The 19,482-nt window shown below is 38.1% G+C and overlaps 1 protein-coding gene across 11 annotated transcripts; it reads left to right on the top strand.

Annotated features, from left to right (window-relative positions):
* Positions 1-1,354: 1,354 nt before the first annotated feature.
* Positions 1,355-17,374, top strand: LOC131163335 (formyltetrahydrofolate deformylase 2, mitochondrial). 11 transcript variants are annotated; one of them, XM_058119917.1, is made up of 8 exons: positions 1,355-1,786; positions 1,926-2,038; positions 3,565-3,715; positions 3,816-3,889; positions 3,991-4,150; positions 4,529-4,627; positions 5,229-5,315; positions 12,425-12,675. In XM_058119917.1, exons 1-8 carry the CDS (start codon positions 1,643-1,645, stop codon positions 12,569-12,571), a joined length of 975 nt encoding a protein of 324 aa, XP_057975900.1. In that variant the 5' UTR covers positions 1,355-1,642; the 3' UTR covers positions 12,572-12,675. The 11 variants fall into 11 exon arrangements, with proteins under 11 accessions (XP_057975900.1, XP_057975901.1, XP_057975898.1 ...); XM_058119918.1 differs by lacking the exon at positions 12,425-12,675 and adding an exon at positions 10,402-10,652; XM_058119915.1 differs by having other exon boundaries at positions 1,376-1,786; positions 3,562-3,715.
* Positions 17,375-19,482: the final 2,108 nt, after the last annotated feature.

Below are 19,482 nucleotides of genomic sequence, written 5' to 3'. Positions count from 1 at the left end.
GATATTTGAGTGTGCTCTTGAGATCTTTGAGGATATAGCTTGTGATTGATATACTTATTTTAACTCAAAAATATATTTACACGACTCTCACATATTGCTTGATAATATTGACATTATCTTGAGAGTAGTCATAGCTAGACTTCACTAAACTTATACTTCCTATCCTATTAAAGTGCATTGGTTATTGCTTGTGCTTATTAGTACAAATATGCTTGTATTAAAAGCATCTGTATTTGTATAAAAAATTTATATTCATTGTTGTATCCCAGACGTGCCCTGAGGTGGGAATTCTCCGCCTCGTAAGGAGCGTGTATAAAGGTTGAGGTTAGTTCTGGTAATTTGATCTGGTTGTAACTAGTGTCGCTCCACCCATCAAGTGAGTATTAGTGGAATCTTCGAGATTGCGAGCTGAGATGAGGACGTAGTCAATATTAGCTGAACCCTGATAACATATCGTGTGTTTACTTCAATTTCCAGTACTTTATATTCCTACACATGTATGCTATATTTAATATATTGTGAATATTGTACATGATTAAATTTCCGCATATCATTATCTGCGCAATCGTATATGATTAGAAAGACCTTAAGTTGTGCATTACTGTTACTGGCTTAGATAAACTTAGAAAGAATTTTTAAATCTCTAATTTACTTCCCTCTTGGGATTGTATCAAAGTCAACAATTATTGAGTTTTTTAAATTAAGAACATATTAAATCACATTTATTATTTGACTTAAATGACAAAATAGCCAAAGATATGACTAGTCAATTAATATAATTTTCTTATTTAATAAAGAAAATATCTTTTCATATTAGAAGATACATATATTATTAATATTTTAAAAATTAATAACGCATAAAATATGACATAAGACATTTTAAATGTTATTTTCAAAAATTAAATCTAATCTTGTTCCCTTTTTACAAAATCTTAGATAGCAAATGTTAATTTTAATATTAGAGAGTTAGAAAAATTAATAATATTACATTTGGGGTATGAAATTGATACTTAAATTTAAATGTGGAGAGATTTGAATAAAATATGATAGAAAATAATATTAAATTTCTATTAAATCTATGAAAATCTAAATCCAAGTCTCAAAATTCATGCTTTAAATGCTACTTAAATGAAAATATAATAAATTCCAATGATATTTTCATACAAATTCATTCACAATTTATTTGAATGAGATATTTTATTATTTTATTTTCTGTGTTAAGTGTCATTAAAAATAAAAATAAATTGTAAATAATTATAAATTTAAAAATTAAATGCTACTGAAAAAAAAATCAGTGTTTTATATTTTTATTTCCTTTTTCTCTTTTTAATAAGAAAAATAAACTCTTTCAAACGAACGATTGATCAAAGCACTGCCGCAAAGCAAACCCACGGATGACTCTGACGATGCAATCTTAGCTGTGAACGGCTAGGATATTCCGGCACTAACCAATCACCTTGTCGCTGACTCGGTTCATGTGATCCCGTCATTCACAAGCACGACATCGATTTAGTACCTGTTTCGACCAAACAACGCCGCTTCGTGAACTCCACTCGAACCAACTGTTTAGGGTAACCCGCCCCGGGCGCGGTGGGTGGCGGACGGCGCAGCAGAGAGAGAGAGAGAGAGAGAGGACATAAACATGAGCCTCCTACGAAGAGCGGCTTCTAGCTTTCCCCAACTTCCGGGATTTGCAATCAGGTGCTTCAAATCATTGAATTTGTCCGGCGAGTCCCTCGACTCGTCTTCCTCTCTCACTCATGGCATTCACGCCTTCCAGTGCCCAGTAAGCCTTCCACTCCAGTCTCTGATTTTACGTCCTACACCCATTTCCGAACCGCCACCGTTTTTTGTTTTCAGAAAACATGTTTTGATTAATTTGAAAAACATTTTGTTTTCATGGATTGATTCGTTTCTGCGTACAGGATGTAGTGGGAATCGTCGCAAAGCTATCGGAATGTATCGCGTCGAGAGGCGGAAACATACTCGGCGCCGACATCTTCGTCCCTGAAAACAAGAATGTCTTTTATTCGAGAAGGTATTGTTCTTACTCCGTTCATTTATGGAATATAGCTGTTGGGCGTTTATTAATTAGCTAAAAAAAAAAAAACTTGTTTCTCTGTGGATGTCGTTTGATTGGTATTGGGTTTCTTGTGAGCTGAAGAGTGGAGGGTAGTATTGAGGTAGATGGTAGATATATGTAGAAGACAGACCCTTTTTAGGCTTCTGCTGCAGAGCACTTTGTACGTTTCAAACGGAAACAAAGAAAATAATGATTAATATGAAATTCAAAATGGGAAAAAAAAAATGGTTTTCTCCAAGATTATGCCATTTAAAAAATTGAAGCATTTGAGCAGTCAACTCTAAGAAAAGGGTTGGGTGCTAGAATTTGTTAAAAAAAAAAAAGGGTCTAGGATTATGATTTGTGACAGGATTTCAGTGTTTGGGAATTGAAGATTTTAAGAAGGAAATTTCAACTGTGGAGTATGGTTCTTCAAATGATTAGACTTCATTGTAAACTTCAGCATTGAAGAAAGAATTTGTCCAAATGACCAAGACAGCAAAATCTCAAAGTTTGATTATTTGGTATTTGGTCCATTGATGGAACTGGAGAATCTAAATCTTATATGTTTTATCTCTAATTGTATGTTTGGTATGTAAGAATGGAATGAAATCTGCCGGGGAGGGGTATGTAATCAAATTTATCACTTTATATCATCATGCTCCCTTTCAAATTTTCATTCCATTCCGCAAACCAAACATGATGTAAGTTGATTACTTTGCTGTGATGTCTACTGTCTTTTATTTCCCTCCCTCACCCACCACTTGATCTGGCATAGACTTGTTATGGTTTTGATTGGATTTTTTTTAAACTTAGCACACTGGAGTGGATGGAGGGGCCTTTTTCATGGTTTATGACTCCATGTATTTATTTTTGTTTTGGTTTTTTCTCGTGAGCATACTGAGAGGGAGAGGGCGAGCCTTGGATGTGTTGTGCCTAAGCCTGTGTGTGTGTGTCAGAGAAATCCTTCATGGGAAATTTCTTAGTTTTTGCTCATGTATTTGCGAATTAATCTTTATGTTCTTTGTTATCAATTTTGTTCCTTATTGTTCTCTCTCTTTCTTGAAATTTGTTTGTGTCATATCAGTGCTGCCTCTACTACACCGGAACAGCTCTTAGTGCACACCTCACCTGGCCATGTGCCAAGTCAGAATGATAAAGAATAATTTTAGTCATACACGTGGAAAGCTTTCATTTGCTGTGGCTGAAATCTGTTGCAACAAATATTCTCTTTCTCCATTATATATTTCTGGTTGCTGTATTTGCACTGAGCAGAGAAATTGAATAATAATTTTCTTCAATTCATTTTGTTTCTGTTTTCATTTTCTGCTGTTTCATCATGTCATAATGTATTTGAATTAGTGGCAGCAATATGCCTGCTTTCAGGTGACATGCATGGCTCTGTCATTTGTGGCATTCAGTTGGATGTGATGGAAATTTGATTATTTCATTTACTGAATCTTAATCCAATGGTGGTACTAAATCGTGCTGCAACTCAGCAGCGAGTTTCTATTTGATCCTGTTAAGTGGCCACGGTTGCAAATGGATAAGGACTTTCTTAATCTCTCAAAGGTGTTCAATGCAATGAAATCTGTTGTCCGAGTACCTGCACTTGACCCCAAATACAAGATTGCTGTTCTCGCTTCAAAGCAGGTTTCCTTTTAATATATTCTTTTGCTGTTTGAGAAGGCCTGTATCTTGCAAAATTGTAATTTGTTCTTCATTTATTAGACCTGCCACCATGTTCTGGCAGGATCATTGTCTGGTCGACTTGTTACATGGATGGCAGAATGGAAGACTTCCAGTGGACATAACTTGTGTGATAAGGTAAGGTTTGAGAATTTTTACCCTTTTGACTAGGCTTTTAGCTTGGAAAAAAGTTAGTTAGGTCTGTAATTCTTAATTATTTATTTATTTATTTTTTACAGTAACCATGATAGAGATCCAAACACACATGTGATTCGATTCCTTGAAAGGCACAGAATTCCGTATCATTATTTGCACACTACTACGGGGAACAAAAGAGAAGGGGAAATCTTGGGTTTGGTTCAAGATACTGATTTTCTTGTACTTGCTAGATATATGCAGGTAAATTCAGGTTCTGAGGTTCTCAGTTCCTCACCATAAGCATCATCTGAGTATTAATCAATAAAAAATGTGAATGGAAGATTCCTTTGGATTCTCTGATTCAAGTTTGTTATACTGCTAAGGAGAATGGGCTTCTCCCCCTCCTTCTGTCACTCTCAATTCAATTGACAATAAACCTGTAAAATCATCTCAAGCTCCTGGATCTGAGTAGATTTATCCTCTTTCATCATTTGGTTCAGTGGAGGGCTTTTACCATTTGGCCCTGCCCAGGGTTATCTTTTTGTGGCTACTTGATTTACAATTAATAGAAGGTGTCTCAGATGCAGTTGATTATCCATCCCAATGTTTGATTCTTATGACCTCAATATGTTTTTGCAGATATTATCTGGAAATTTTTTGAGCACATATGGGAAGGATGTAATTAACATTCACCATGGCCTTCTGCCATCGTTCAAGGGTGGGAATCCTTCTAAACAGGTTCAAGGTTTCTGCCTTCTTCATGGATTTTATGTTTAATCATGGATTTCAAAGACAAGAGCATAAGGCACAATATTATTCTCCTCTTGAGGTGATGTATAACCCTCAAAGGCATTGAAGGCGTTAGCATTTTAGGTTTGAAATTTTTTTACATTTATAAAATACAGCTATAGTGTAAAATAGTGAAACCCTGTTAATGACAATCTAATTTATGTAATTATGAATATAAATGAGCTAGGTTTTCTTTCTTAATTTCTTTCCCAACATTTTTGAATACTTCAAGTCTAAAAAATTTCTGTAGTACTAACGATTTACAGTTGTTTTTATAATTTAAGCATGGATAAATGAACTGGGCACATGCCTTCTGCATAAAATGTGTATGATGCATGCGTGGGGCATTCTGATGAGTCTCTGAGAGATGCACCTTTCAGGCACACTTAAATTTTCTGAGCCTTGATGTGAATTTGGCTTGCTTCAGCCTACGGTGCACCTTGAGGCATTCTTGCTTGTGCATTTGATACATCAGTTTTTGAATGTTTATATTTTAGCAATTTTAGACCTCACTAGCCGAATATGTTAATCTTCTAGATGTTGTTGACAGGCATTTGATGCTGGGGTGAAATTGATAGGCGCAACAAGTCACTTTGTAACAGAAGAACTTGATGCAGGACCCATTATTGAACAAATGGTAATTATTCTTCTTCACAGCTGTTTTGAATTTTTTCCATTTAATTTTTGACCACCTAACTAATCATATAGCTTAGGGTCAGATGTTGATTGTTCCATTGTTTTACTGCTGCTTAAATTTGAAATTATCTTTCATTGACTACATTGTAAAGTGAAAGGCACTGGACCTTGGAAGGACTAAGTTATGCAAGTCCAGGTGAAAAACTGAGAATATGAATAAGCAACCTGGTGACTGCTAGTGTGCTACATACTTTTAGAAAGGGTAAAAGATAGTAATCTTCCCTGAGCTTTGGTAAACAGACAACGACAATTTCAAGACTCTCACAGACCTTCCTAACATTTGATTTTTGGGACATTTATACCCCTCAAAAAGTTTATTTTTTTGCCAAATATAAGGGGAGACCTATTTCTTTTTGACAAACTTAAGGGGAGGCCCTTGAAATTTTTGAAATCTTAGGAGAGGTCTCTGGGATTTCTAAAATCTTAGGGGAGATTTGTGTCTTTTTGCCAAACCTTAGGGTAGGTCAGTGTCTTTTACTCTTTTAGAAGCTTAAGGTGTGATTATACTGCCCTAGTCAATTAGTTTATTTTTTTTGTTTCATTGACTCTTTTATCAATTTCCATGTAAATTTCTAAGGTGCCTAGGAAATTGGATGCGTGACCCTCATGCTTGGACAAGTATTCCTTGTGTGGAAGTCCCAATTTTGACAAAGTTTCATGGCAAGTTGGCTTAGTGCCTTTGCTGGGTGATGGGTGGGTTGTAGGTAGAATGATATAAACTAGATTAAGTAATGATGAAGGGTTGAGTCTAAATGCATGTCTTAGTGTAACGGATCAACTATTTTCATACCTTTGTGAAGGGCCGTGCGGCGCTAGCTAAAACACTCTTGTTTAACTAGTCGGTCTATCGTTTATCAACATTCATCCACAAAACACTTTCATTAGCATTCATTCAAATAGCAGTGAAAACAATAAGCATTCATGAAAGCAGTGATAAGCAAGCAGTATACAGTGAATCTACCCAATTCATTAACAATACCTCCGTTGACATTGTGTGTTTAGCAAGGGAGGCAAGTAGGCTAAATACGTTGACAATAGCTAGTGAGTTTTATAATGACTGATGAACACTCACCCTTCCCTTAAAGTGATTTTTATGTAATTATCATCCTGACACTAGGAAACATCAAAGTGACAAAGGAGTCATACTGCCTTATTTGGCATACAAATAAACTACTAGTAGAAAATAACCCTACATTAGTATTTACATGATGGAAACTCATCCAAAGTACACGAGACAAGCGGTCACAGGCAAGCATAATGCCCTGAACAAGTTTAGCTCATGACAGTCCCCCACTTATGCAGTCGACATCCTCGTAGATTTTGGCGCTAGGTACACTTCAACTTTGTCCACAAACGGTTGCATATCTTCCACAGTAATCCAGCTGATTTATTTTTCATCAAGACATTTCCACTTCACTAGGAACTTCTGCCGCCTCTTCCTTGAGGATATAAACTTTCTGTCTGGAAGGATCTCTTCAACTTCACGTCTGTTAGGTTGCACTGTCTTTAACTCTACTTTGTTTGACTAACTTCTGCTAAGATCATTGGCGTCAACGTTGAACGGCTTGAGGCAGTTGACATGAAACATATGATGCACTTTCATTTGCTTGAAGTGTTGCGGTCTTCTCCTTTGATCAGCCCTAGGACTCTTTCCTCTGTACGACTCACTCACTATGTGAGGTAACAACAGGGTTTGGCCTGTAACAAGCTCAAAAGCACTCTTATTGGTTGTTGAGCTCCTTTGGGTATTGTCATAAAACAGAGCCACATCAAGTAGTTGCACCCAAAAATGACACAAGTACTCTTCTAGGAGCTCTTTGAATCTCTTCACATGTCTGTCTGTCTGTTGGTGAGAACCTGAATAGATGTCAATATGTGCACTGAGTAACCTGAAAAATTCATACTTCAAGAAGTTGTCAATGAATATTAAGTCAACCAATGTCTTAGGAAACACCCCAATAATTCACAACAGTCACAAGGAATAATTGTGTCGTCTTCTTTGCCAAATAGTACTTTGGTGCGGCCATGAATGTACCATACCCCTCAAAGAACTTCCTGTTATAGCTAATAAGGCCAAGAAAGGAACGCAACTCTTTCACTGTCGTGGGGATCTTACATTCTTGAATCATCCTTACCTTCTCCATACCCCTTTGGATACGATCTTGTTCAACCACATGACTAAGGAATTTGTTGCTCTGCTAAGCGAAATAGCATTTCTCTTTCTTCACATACAGACTGTTTCCCCTCATCCTGTTGAACACCTTTCGTAGATGCTCTTCATGTTTCCTCTGAACCAACACTGATGCTCCCAACGGTGTTTTGAAAGGGCGAACACATCTCACTTCCAACTCATCAAGCTGCTTCCCCAACTTTGCTATCTGTGGAGGCACCATTTGACATGACCCTTTAGCAGGTGGTTTCTCTCTTGGCAACAACTTGATCTCATGCCCCACAGTCCGTCGTGAAGGCAATTCATGAGGTAGCTTATCCGGCAACACCTCCTTGTACTCATCCAACACCGCTTGGATGTTTGTAGGCACCAACTCTTGGCCTACTTGTTCATTTACCACTGTGGCTAGTTGTATGACTGAAAGGGACTTCCTGTCGTCTCCTTTTGTTGCAATGACTTGTACCATGCATGAGTGATCTCCCATCAGACATAGGGAAACAACTAAAGGCATTAGCACTGCCTTCGTCCTCCTTAGGAACCCCATTCCCAAAATGACTAAAAAGTCATCCAAGGCACCGTTGTGAAATTTGCATGACCTTCCCACTGTCCAAGCTTCACAGTCACTTGCTTGACTACTCTTAGAGTAGGTTGGGCTATAGAATTAACTGCTTTCATGCGTCCTGTATCATTCTCTAAGGATAAGTTGAATCTTTATGCTTCCAGTTGCAAAACAAAGTTATGAGTAGCCCTTGTATCCACCATAGCATGGGTACTCTTCCAATTGATCCTCAAGTCCATAAACATTAACCCTTTTGCTTGTATAACTTTTGGTGCTTTCGCCTGCTTTTCCAATGCGTTCACCTGCCACATTGCACACCTGCCCTCGGGGCATCATCCTCTTCCTCCTCGTTTTCCACTACTTGTCTCGAAGTGGAAGCTTGTAAGACATTGAGTGTCCTTTGTGTGGACACTCACTCACTCTGTGAGGCCCTTAACACAAGAAACATGAAAATTTCCCCTTTCCATTTCGTGTGTTGATTCCTTTAGATGACGAAACTTCCTTTGAGGTTGATGCTTTATAATTGGCTCCCTCACTCTTGGGTTTGCCTATCTTGAAAGACTTTCCACTGTTTCCCTCTCCACCAAACCCTTTGGACGAAGCGGTATTATCACTAGCATAGTTAGACAAGCATTCTGCAGCAGCTTGTGCAGTAGACAAGTCTTGAGCTCTTTGCCTATGAAGTTCAGTTCTTGCCCACAATTTCATCCCCTTTAGAAAATAGAACAACTTGTCTTTCTCCGACATGTCTTGGATATCCAACATTAAAGCAAAAAATTGTTTCACATATTCCCCGATTGACCTAGTATACTTGAGGTCTCTCAGCTTTTTCCTAACATTATACTCAACGTTTTCTGCAAAGAATTGGGTCTTGAGCTCTCTCTTCAAGTCTGCCCAACTATCCACTACACAGCATCTAGTTTCAATTTCATTGTACTTGGTACGCCACCACAGTTTGGCGTCACCAACCAAGTACATGGTTGCAGTATCCACTTTCACCTGTTTTGAGGCCATCCTCACAATGCGAAAATATTGCTCCATATTGAACAAGAAGTTCTCCAACTCCTTGGCTTCACGGGCACCCCTATATGTCCTGGGTTTTGGTACCTTGGTCTTTCTAACTCCCGGAGTGTGAGTTCCTATAGCAAGAACTATCAGATTCATCTTTGCATCTAGATCAGCCATTCGAGACTGCAAAGTTTCCACTGTGTGGCAAAAGTCCTCTGACATGTCGCCTATCAAACTTGCTTGATGCTTTTGTGATCTCATCACTTTATCAACAAGTTCCCTTTTCTGGGCCACCTTCGCGGCCACAGTGTTGGCTTTTGCCTCAGCCTGTGCTTCCGGTATGCCGATCCTCTCAGTATTATTTGATGCCATGGTCACTTACCAAAGCTTTCCAAATCCCACAACGAAGGTAATTGAATTCTCGTAGCAATTGAACCTTTGTTTTGATACCAAGCGTCATGGGCCAACTATTTTCACACCTTTGTGAAGGGCTGTGCAGTGCTAGCTAAAGTACTCTTGCTTAACTAGCCAGCCTATCGTTTACCAACATTCATTAATGAAACACTTATATTAGCTATCATTCAAATAGCAGCGGAAACAGTAAGGATTCATGAAAGCAATGGCAAGCAAGCAGTAAACATTGAATCTATGCAATTCATTAACAATACCTTCGTCGATATTGTGTGTTCAACAAGGAAGGCAAGTCGGCTAAACACGTTGACAACAGTTAGTGAGTTTTACAATGACTGATGAACACTCACCCCTCCCCTAAAGAGGTTTCCCTAAAGAGGTTTTTATGTAATTATTATCTTGGTACTAGGAAACATCAAAGTGACCAATGAGTCATACTGCCTTATTTGGCATACAAATAAACTACTAGTAGAAAATAACCCTACACTAGTATTTATATAACGGAAACTCATCCCAAGTACACGAGACAAGCGGTCACAGGCAAGCATAATGCCTTGAACAAGTTTAGCTCGTGACACTTAGCATTGTATGCTAATGTCTATGTAAGTGTACGTAGTCGTATTTAAAGAAATTGGCTTGCCAGAATGAAAGCTAATTGTGAAACAAAGAGCTTGCAAATGGCAGAGTAATTCAATATGTCAATTTGGAGATGTCCCATGATTTTTCTACAATTCCACACACTTACTGCATAGATTACTTGCCACACTAGAGGATTTATCAATACAGTACTAAATGATTGTATTTACTTAACTGAAACTAATTCCTAATAGGCCTTACAGTTCATGAACAGCAGTAAGCATGCTTAGTTTCAAATTGCAGGTTGAGAGAGTTTCCCACAGAGATAACTTGCTAAGTTTTGTGCAGAAGTTGGAAAACCTTGAGAAACAGTGCCTTGCAAAGGCAATAAAGTCCTATTGTGAGCTTCGAGTTTTGCCTTATAAGCAAAACAGGACGGTTGTATTTTGATGAAACAAATAAAGAGGAGAGCAACTTTCTGTGGAAAGGGGATGTATTTGTATGCCAAAAGAATTGTGTTTATTACTTAATAAAATTATACATTTAAAAGATCCCACAATGATTCGACATCAGTTGACTTTATTATTCTTGAACCATTCAGGAAAAATGAAAGATTCATCGAGGATTATTAGTAGATTTTCAATAATGTAATATAATGATGAAGATGACTTTTCACACCCCCAACACACACCACACCCCTCTAGGGGGGAACAAAAATGCCAAAAAAATTCTTGCCCCTTTGACAAACATATATGAATAGGTATATGGCATAAATACAATATTTCACATAGATAAGAGAAATATGACTGTTCCATAAAATCAAGCGTTTTTAAAAATACACCATTGAAATCAAACACTCTTATTAATATTAAAGGGTTGGCGAGAATGCTCAGTAGCTGTTTGTTCAAGAAGGTTTTGAATTCCATCCACCCATCTCTGCTTATGGGTCCTGCTTTTGCACTTGAATTCTATAAAACCTCGCGCGATTTGGAGTCCAAAGTAGACATTCTCAACATTCTCCCCATCCTTCTTCGTTCTCCCTGCTACAGTTTCTTCGCTCACTCCATAAACAACAGCTGCAACCCCAACATTACATGCATTATGACAGTGCGTGCACACACACACACACACACACACACACACAAATATATATATATATATATATATATATATATCTGTTGCTGATTTAGAATCACAGGGTGTTTAGTAAAGGTGGATGCTTACTTTTATTCTTCTTGGAGAAGGCTCCTCCAACATGCTTCCTTTTGAGCTTGACTATGACCTGCATGGTTAGAAGAGCAGTGTTGAGATTATCAGAAAATGCTGCAATGGTATTTATTGCTAAGTAGTTAGCGATCATCAATCAGCAAGTCCTCTACCTATTTTTCCCTTTTTTTTTTCCTTCTGTTTCTATTACTCGTTTTCACATACCTGACATTTTTGGTTGATATAGACAGAGACAATCTTCCGTTGTAGCACTCCTAAAAATTTCAACGGTAAGCGATTTACAAATATTAGTCAATATCAAGGAAGTAGACACAAGTTTTTCCACTTAATGCGAGTCTATCATCGAGGATAAGAATTATAAACCTTTGCGTGTATAATGCAAAAGCTCGCCCAAGCAATTAGGGTTACCCTCGCCGTCAACCTAGGCATCTTGTGGCATACCCTTATCGCTGGGGTTGATGGCTGCATTCCTCCTTCCATCTTTTGGCAATTTTGCTTTCAGAGCATCTTCTCCTCTCAAAGCTTATTCATACATAAGGAAGAAAACGTCAGATCAATCACTCATCATCAGTGCTATGCATCTATGATGCAGCGCACAATTCAAATTCTCACTTGTCATTTTTGTTTTTGAAAATTACTAGCCCTTTATTGTTGAAGAATTTGTGACAAATTTGACAATTATTCTCATTCTTTGGGGCAATTGTGAAAATTTGGAGATCATTTAAAAATAAAAAAACATGAGCAATATAATTTGTATTTGAATGAAAAGCTTTCTTAATCACTTTATTTAAAAAGAAATTGTCATCTTAGATGCAAAAATTATTTCAGGACGCAAGAAGTTGACTTTTGACATGACAACAGAAATTGTATTTTTAAAATTATATAATTTTTTTTACAGTTAGATAATTACTCAAAATATACACTCAAAAATCTCCCATGATTTTTCTACAGTTCCACACACTTCCTACCTAAATTACTTGCCACACTAGAGGATTTATCAGTATAGTTCTAAATGATTGTATTTACTTAACTGAAATTAATTCCTGATAGGCCTTATAGTTCATGAATAGCAGTAAGCATGCTTAGTTTCAAACTGCAGGTTGAGAGAGTTTCCCACAGAGATAACTTGCTGAGTTTTGTGCAGAAGTCGGAAAACCTTGAGAAACAGTGCCTTGCAAAGGCAATAAAGTCCTACTGTGAGCTTCGAGTTTTGCCTTATGAGCAAAATAGGACGGTTGTATTTTGACGAAACAAATAAAGAGGAGAGCAACTTTCTGTGGAAAGGGTATGTATTTGTATGCCAAAAAAATTGTGTTTATTACTTAATAAAATTATACATTTAAAAGATCCCACAATGATTCGGCATCAGTTGACTTTATTATTCTTGAACCATTCAGGAACAATGAAAGATTCACTAAGGATTATTAGTAGATTTTCAATAATGTAATATAATGATGAAGATGAATTTCCACACCCCTAACCCTCACCGCATCCCACTAGGGAAAAAAAAAAAAAAAAAAAAAAAAAAAACAAAGCACTAAAAAAATTCTTGCCCCTTTGACAAACATATATGAATAGGTATATGGCATAAATACAGTATTTCACATAAATAAGAGAAATATGACTGTTCCATAAAATCAAGCATTTTTAAAAACACACCATCGGAATCAAACACTCTTATTAATATTAAAGGGTTGGCGAGAATGCTGAGCAACTGTTTGTTCAAGAAGGTTTTGATTTCCATCCACCCATCTTTACTTATGGATCCTGCTTTTGCCCTTGAATTCTATAAAACCTCGCGCGGTTTGGAGTCCAAAGTAGACATCCTCAGCATTCTCCCCATCCTTCTTCGTTCTCCCTGCTACATTTTCTTCGCTCACTCCATAAACAACAATTGCAACCCCAACATTACATGCATTATGACAGTAAACACACACACACACACACACACACACACAAATATATATATATTAGAATCACAAGGTGTTTAGTAAAGGTCAATGCTTACTTTTATTCTTCTTGGAGAAAGCTCCTCCAACATGCTTCCTTTTGTGCTTGACTATGACCTGCATGGTCAAAAGAGCAGTGTTGAGATTATCAAAAAATGCTGCAATGGTATTTATTGCTAAGCAGTCAGCGATCATCAATCAGCAAGTTCTCTACCTATTTTCCTCATTTTTTTCTTCTGTTTCTATTGCTTGTTCTCACATACCTGACACTTTTGGTTGATATAGACAGAGACAGTCTTTCGTTGTAGCACTCCTGAAAATTTCAACGGCAACTATTTACAAAAATTAGCCAATATCAAGGAAGTAGACATAAGTTTTTCCACTTAATGTTAGTCTATCATCGAGGATAAGAATTATAAACCTTTGCGTGTATAATGAAAAAGCTCGCCCATGCAATTAGGGTTACCCTCGCCGTCGACCCAGGCATCTTCTGGCACACCCTTATCGCAAGGGGTGATGGCTGCATTCCTCCTTCCATCTTTTGGCAATCTTGCTTTCAGAGCAGCTTCTCCTTTCAAAGCTTATTCATACATGGGGAAGAAAACTTCAGATCAATCACTCATCATCAGTGTTATGCATCTATGATGCAGCGCACAATTCAAATTCTCACTTGTCATTTTTGTTTTTGAAAATTACTAGCCCTTTATTGTTGAAGAATTTGTGACAAATTTGACAATTATTCTCATTCTTTGAGGCAACCCTGAAAATTTGGAGATCATTTAAAAAGACAAAAACATAAGCAATATAATTTGTATTTGAATGGAAAGCTTTCTTAATCACTTTATTTAAAAAGAAATTGTCATCTTAGATGCAAAAATTATTTCAGGACGCAAGAAGTTGACTTTTGACATGACAACAGAAATTGTATTTTTAAAATTATATAATTTTTTTTACAGTTAGATAATTACTCAAAATATACACTCAAAAATCTCCCATGATTTTTCTACAGTTCCACACACTTCCTACCTAAATTACTTGCCACACTAGAGGATTTATTAGTATAGTTCTAAATGATTGTATTTACTTAACTGAAATTAATTCCTGATAGCAGTAAGCATGCTTAGTTTCAAACTGCAAGTTGAGAGAGTTTCCCACAGAGATAACTTGCGGAGTTTTGTGCAGAAGTCGAAAAACCTTGAGAAACGGTGGCAATAAAGTCCTACTGTAAGCTTCGAGTTCTGCCTTATGAGCAAAACAGGACGGTTGTATTTTGCGAAACAAATAAAGAGGAGAGCAACTTTCTGTGGAAAGGGCATGTATTTGTATGGCAAAAGAATTGTGTTTATTACTTAATAAAATTATACATTTAAAAGATCCCACAATGATTCGACATCAGTTGACTTTATTATTCTTGAACCATTCAGGAACAATGAAAGATTCACCAAGGATTATTAGTAGATTTTCAATAATGTAATATAATGATGAAGATGAATTTTCACACCCCCCAACCCTCTCCACATCCCTTTAGGGGAAAAAAAAAAAAAAAAAACTAAAAAAATTCTTACCCCTTTGACAAACATATATGAATAGGTATATGGCATAAATACAGTATTTCACATAAATAAGAGAAATATGACTGTTCCATAAAATCAAGCGCTTTTAAAAACACACCATCGGAATCAAACACTCTTATTAATATTAAAGGGTTGGCAAGAATGCTGAGCAGCTGTTTGTTCAAGAAGGTTTTGAATTCCATCCACCCATCTCTGCTTATGGATCTTGCTTTTGCACTTGAATTATATAAAACCTTGATGGTTTGGAGTCCAAAGTAGACATCCTCAGCATTCTCCCCATCCTTCTTCGTTCTCCCTGCTACAGTTTCTTCGCTCACTCCATAAACAACAGTTGCAACCCCAACATTAGATGCATTATGACAGTGAACACACACACACACACACACACACACACACACACACACACACACACACACAAATATATATTCGAATCACAGGGTGTTTTGTAGCGACCCGAATAATAATGGGATTCAAATGATAAAAGAAAAAGGAATGGAAATCGAGAACAGAAGGGCAATCAGCAGGGCTTCGTCGACGAATCTCCTGTATTCGTCGACGAGGGCTTATGAGAATTCGTCGACGAAGACTGAATTTCGTCGACGATAAAATACCGAGAGAGGTTTCTGAGCTGCCTGAATTTCTTCGACGAGGAATGAATTTCGTCGACGAAGGATGTGGCTCGTCGACGAATCCAGTTATATATATATATATATATATATATATATATATATATATATGTAAATCCGGATTTTTACTTCTAACTTAAGAAATCTTTTTCCTCTCTCTCTCCCCTTCGATTTTCTCTCTTTCTTTCGTCGATTTCAGGCCAGATTTATGCCGGATCGACAATCCGAGGTCACCACGATGCTTCTGGAAAAGTTCTTTCCAAATCTGCTGGAGCGGATCATTGGTGAAAGTAAGGTGGAAACCATCCCAAATCCAGGGTAAGACTTTTAACTCAATATTTGAATTTTTGATAGTTAAGGAAAGTGTTACACGCATAGAAATACTGAACTTTAATTTTGGGAAATGTTGTTTCTAGGGTGTTGAGTTGGGAACCTTGCGAGTGTGGGGCGAATTTTCTTAGGGGCTTTTTAGGAATCAGGTAAGGAGATAAACAAAACTAGTTCTTTTTGAGAAAATGTATGTATATATAGTATTTGATTTCTGGAAAGTAAATATGTTTATATATATATGATTTATATTTGGAAAAATACTGTTTAAATGATATGTTGAATACGGGAAAAATCTGTTCAGTGTGGCATGAGTATAAAATGTTGTGAAATGCTGTTTTCGGGAATGGAATTATGATACGAATTTTTATAATTAGGAAAAACTAGTGTACGGGCCGAGATATATATTATATATATAGATTTGCCAGCGTAGGGGCTGTGCTATGATGTGATTTGCCAGCGTACGAGTTGTGCTATAATATGTTTGCCGGCGTACGGGCCGTGCTATGATGTGATTTGCCAGCGTACGGGCTGTGCTATGATTTACTGTCGTACGGGCCGAGTTATGATAAAATGTGTAATACCGGCGTATGGGCCGATGATTTTCATGATACACGTATATATGTAAAATGATATAATTGATGTGAAAATAAATGATATGAGATATCTATGTATTTAGTATATGTTATATGAAATTAGAACTTGGTTGGCTTGGTCTAGGCTAGCACTTGCATGGTACCGTTGCTATGTGTCCATGGTTTTCGTGATCATAATATTTGTGTTAACGCCGCTGTACGGAGTGGTGTGAGATTGGATGGTCGATGTGGTTATTAAGAAGTATATGTGATCGCCCCTGGTGTACGAACCAGGTCAGACAGACCCATCGGACTTACAAACTGTATGTTTGACTTGACAATGGTCGGCCAACCTTTGTCTGGTCCCGCTTTCGAGCCACACAACCCAGTCATGTGAGTGTAATACATGACAACAGTCAGCTAACCTATCAAGAATGTTTTTGTGATATTATAATTATATGAGATGAGATGTTATGAAAATGCAATATGTTCTATCATGTGTTGATATATATATATGTTTTCCCAGATTTGACAAAACAGTACCGAATTTGTTATGTATGGTATATGTATAACACGGAATACTCATATTGCCACACACTGGTATTAGTTTATTTCCCTTACTGAGAGGTGTCTCACCTATAAATTTTATAAACTTTTCAGGAGCCCCAGATAGGAGAGCAGGAAAAGCCCCGTTGATCTAGTGTGGTTTAATTGCCCTTTTTGAAGGGTAAGTTTTTGTAGGGACTGTTAGATTTTGTGGGAAATGTCCCTAGATTTTATTTTTGGGATGTATCTATGGAAATACAGTAGATATAGTGACTTTGGTATTGTGATGTATGATATGATGGGATGTACATGATTTTATGTTTCCTGCTGCTTAGGCTTCCGTTTTATGTTCTGATGTATCCCTGGTACCCACGGGTTCAGGTGGATTGTAACCTGTTGAGCTGAAATGTATGTTGTTGATTTTATTATTATATATAAAAAAATATTGAAAATAAGCAAGTCGTCATAGTTTGGTATCAGAGCCTAGGTTGCTAGGTTCTATAAACTTTAGAATGTAGCGAAAACAATACCAGAGTTTAAAAAATGATTTGAGGTTTTGTTCTACAGTCTAGAGGCAGGACTTCCGTGGTAGTTTCTGTGTTTTTCCTGGGGTGACGATTTCAGGAAAACCATAGTAAGCTATTGTCGGACTGTGTTCCTAGAATGTAGGACTGGGGATTAGAAATGAGTGAGAAATGTTGAGATAAGTGGGAAGAATAGGTAAGTAAATTATGAGGATAGGATCTCTGAGTTGTGTTGCTGTTTTCAGGATGGATCTAGGAGGAAATAGTGCCCATGCGAGTGGCAGTGATGGAGCAGGACCATCAGGTGCAGCTGGGACCAACTCGGACGCTGTATTATGTAGCGTGACTTAGCAAGTTATGGCTGAGATCGCTAGGAGCTCAAGGGAGCAGAGTGGTCCATCTGCAGGCCATGGGTGCACCACAGAGAAGTTTACGAAGATGAATCCTCCGGCGTTCTCGGGTGGGGTTGATTTGGTTGCTGTTGAGAACTGGATACAGTAGACTGAGAAAATTTTGGCTGTACTACAGTGTATTGAGAAACAGAGGGTCCTCTATGCCACCTATAGACTGATAGGAGAGACTGAGAGGTAGTGGACTGCGGTGAGACTATTGGAGCAGTAGAGGGTGACTCCGATAGCCATGACATGGGATCGGTTTAAAGATTTGTTCTTTGATAGGTATTTCCCAGCTACTGTCAGGGAGGCTAAGGTAGAAGAGTTCCTGAGTCTGAAGTAGGGACAGTTAACCGTCCAGTAGTATGCAGCACGTTTTATCGAACTTTTTCGTTTTGCCCCATATATTGTTCCCAATGAAGTGAAGAAGGCGAGGCAATTTGAGAGAGGCTTGAGGCGGAATATATTCAGGTAGGTAGTGGTGTTGCGGATCCAGGACTTTGCTGAGTTACTTGACAGGGCAGCCTTGGTAGAGATTGGTGAGCGTTTTGATGCAGAGGAGCAGGGACAGAGGAAGAGATCTGCATCTACCGGCTACCAGCAGGGTCATAGACTAGGCCAGTGGAGGAGAGGAAATCATGGCAAAGGGTGGAGACAGGAGACGGGAGGACGCGAAGTGCAGACAGGGCAGGATCCTCCAGTCTGTTAGACTTGTGGTAGGAGGCATTGGGGAGAGTGTTGAGTTGGTGGTGTGATGTGCTATCGTTGCGGTAGATCGGGGCACATGGTACGAGACTGCCCTATCCTACTAGATGCAGTTTCGGTGTGCTATCGCTGCGGTAGATCAAGGTACATGGTACGAGACTGCCCTACCCCACTAGATGTAGTTCCAGCTCCTAGACCATATCGAGGAGGTTATCAGGCGCCATGTGGGGGCCAGCAGAGGAATATGGCTCCAGTTAGGGTGTTTACTCTGACGCCGAGTGAGGCTGAGATGTCAGGTAACGTGGTGACAGGTATGGTCATTATGCTTTCTTTTAAAGTTATTGCATTATTTGATTCAGGAGCTACACACTCATTTGTGTCTTCGGGGTGTGTTAAATTATGTGGAGCTGAAACACAATCATTAGATATTGAATTGTTGGTATTTACACCGACTGGGTCTGTAGTGAAATGCAGTAGGGTGTTTCGAGGTTGTTTAGTTGATATTCAAGGAAAGACTTTGTCTGCTAATTTGATAGTGCTAAACATGCACGGATTTGATGTTATATTTGGCATGGATTGGCTAGCAGCTAATTTTGCCAGCATAGATTGCTGAGCACGAGAAGTGATATTCAGATCTCTAGAGAAAGCAGAATTCAAGTTTGTAGGGTCGCGAGTGCATTCCTCGCCTCAGCTAGTTTCAGCTATTCAGACCAGGAGACTACTACTGAGTGGTTGTCAGGGGTTTATGGCTATTGTGAAAGAGATGTCAGAGAATGAATTGAAACTTGCTAACACGCCTATAGTAAAGGAGTTTACAAATATTTTTCTAGACGAGTTATCAGGCTTGCCGCCTGACCGTGAGGTAGATTTCCCTATTGATCTACCTTCTGGTACAGCGCCGATTTCTAAAGTAACGTACCAGATGGCGCTAGTAGAGTT

This window comes from Malania oleifera, chromosome 9, assembly GCF_029873635.1.
Source record: "Malania oleifera isolate guangnan ecotype guangnan chromosome 9, ASM2987363v1, whole genome shotgun sequence".
NCBI classification, from domain to species: domain Eukaryota; kingdom Viridiplantae; phylum Streptophyta; class Magnoliopsida; order Santalales; family Ximeniaceae; genus Malania; species Malania oleifera.
This window is presented reverse-complemented; position numbering and strand designations above follow the sequence as displayed.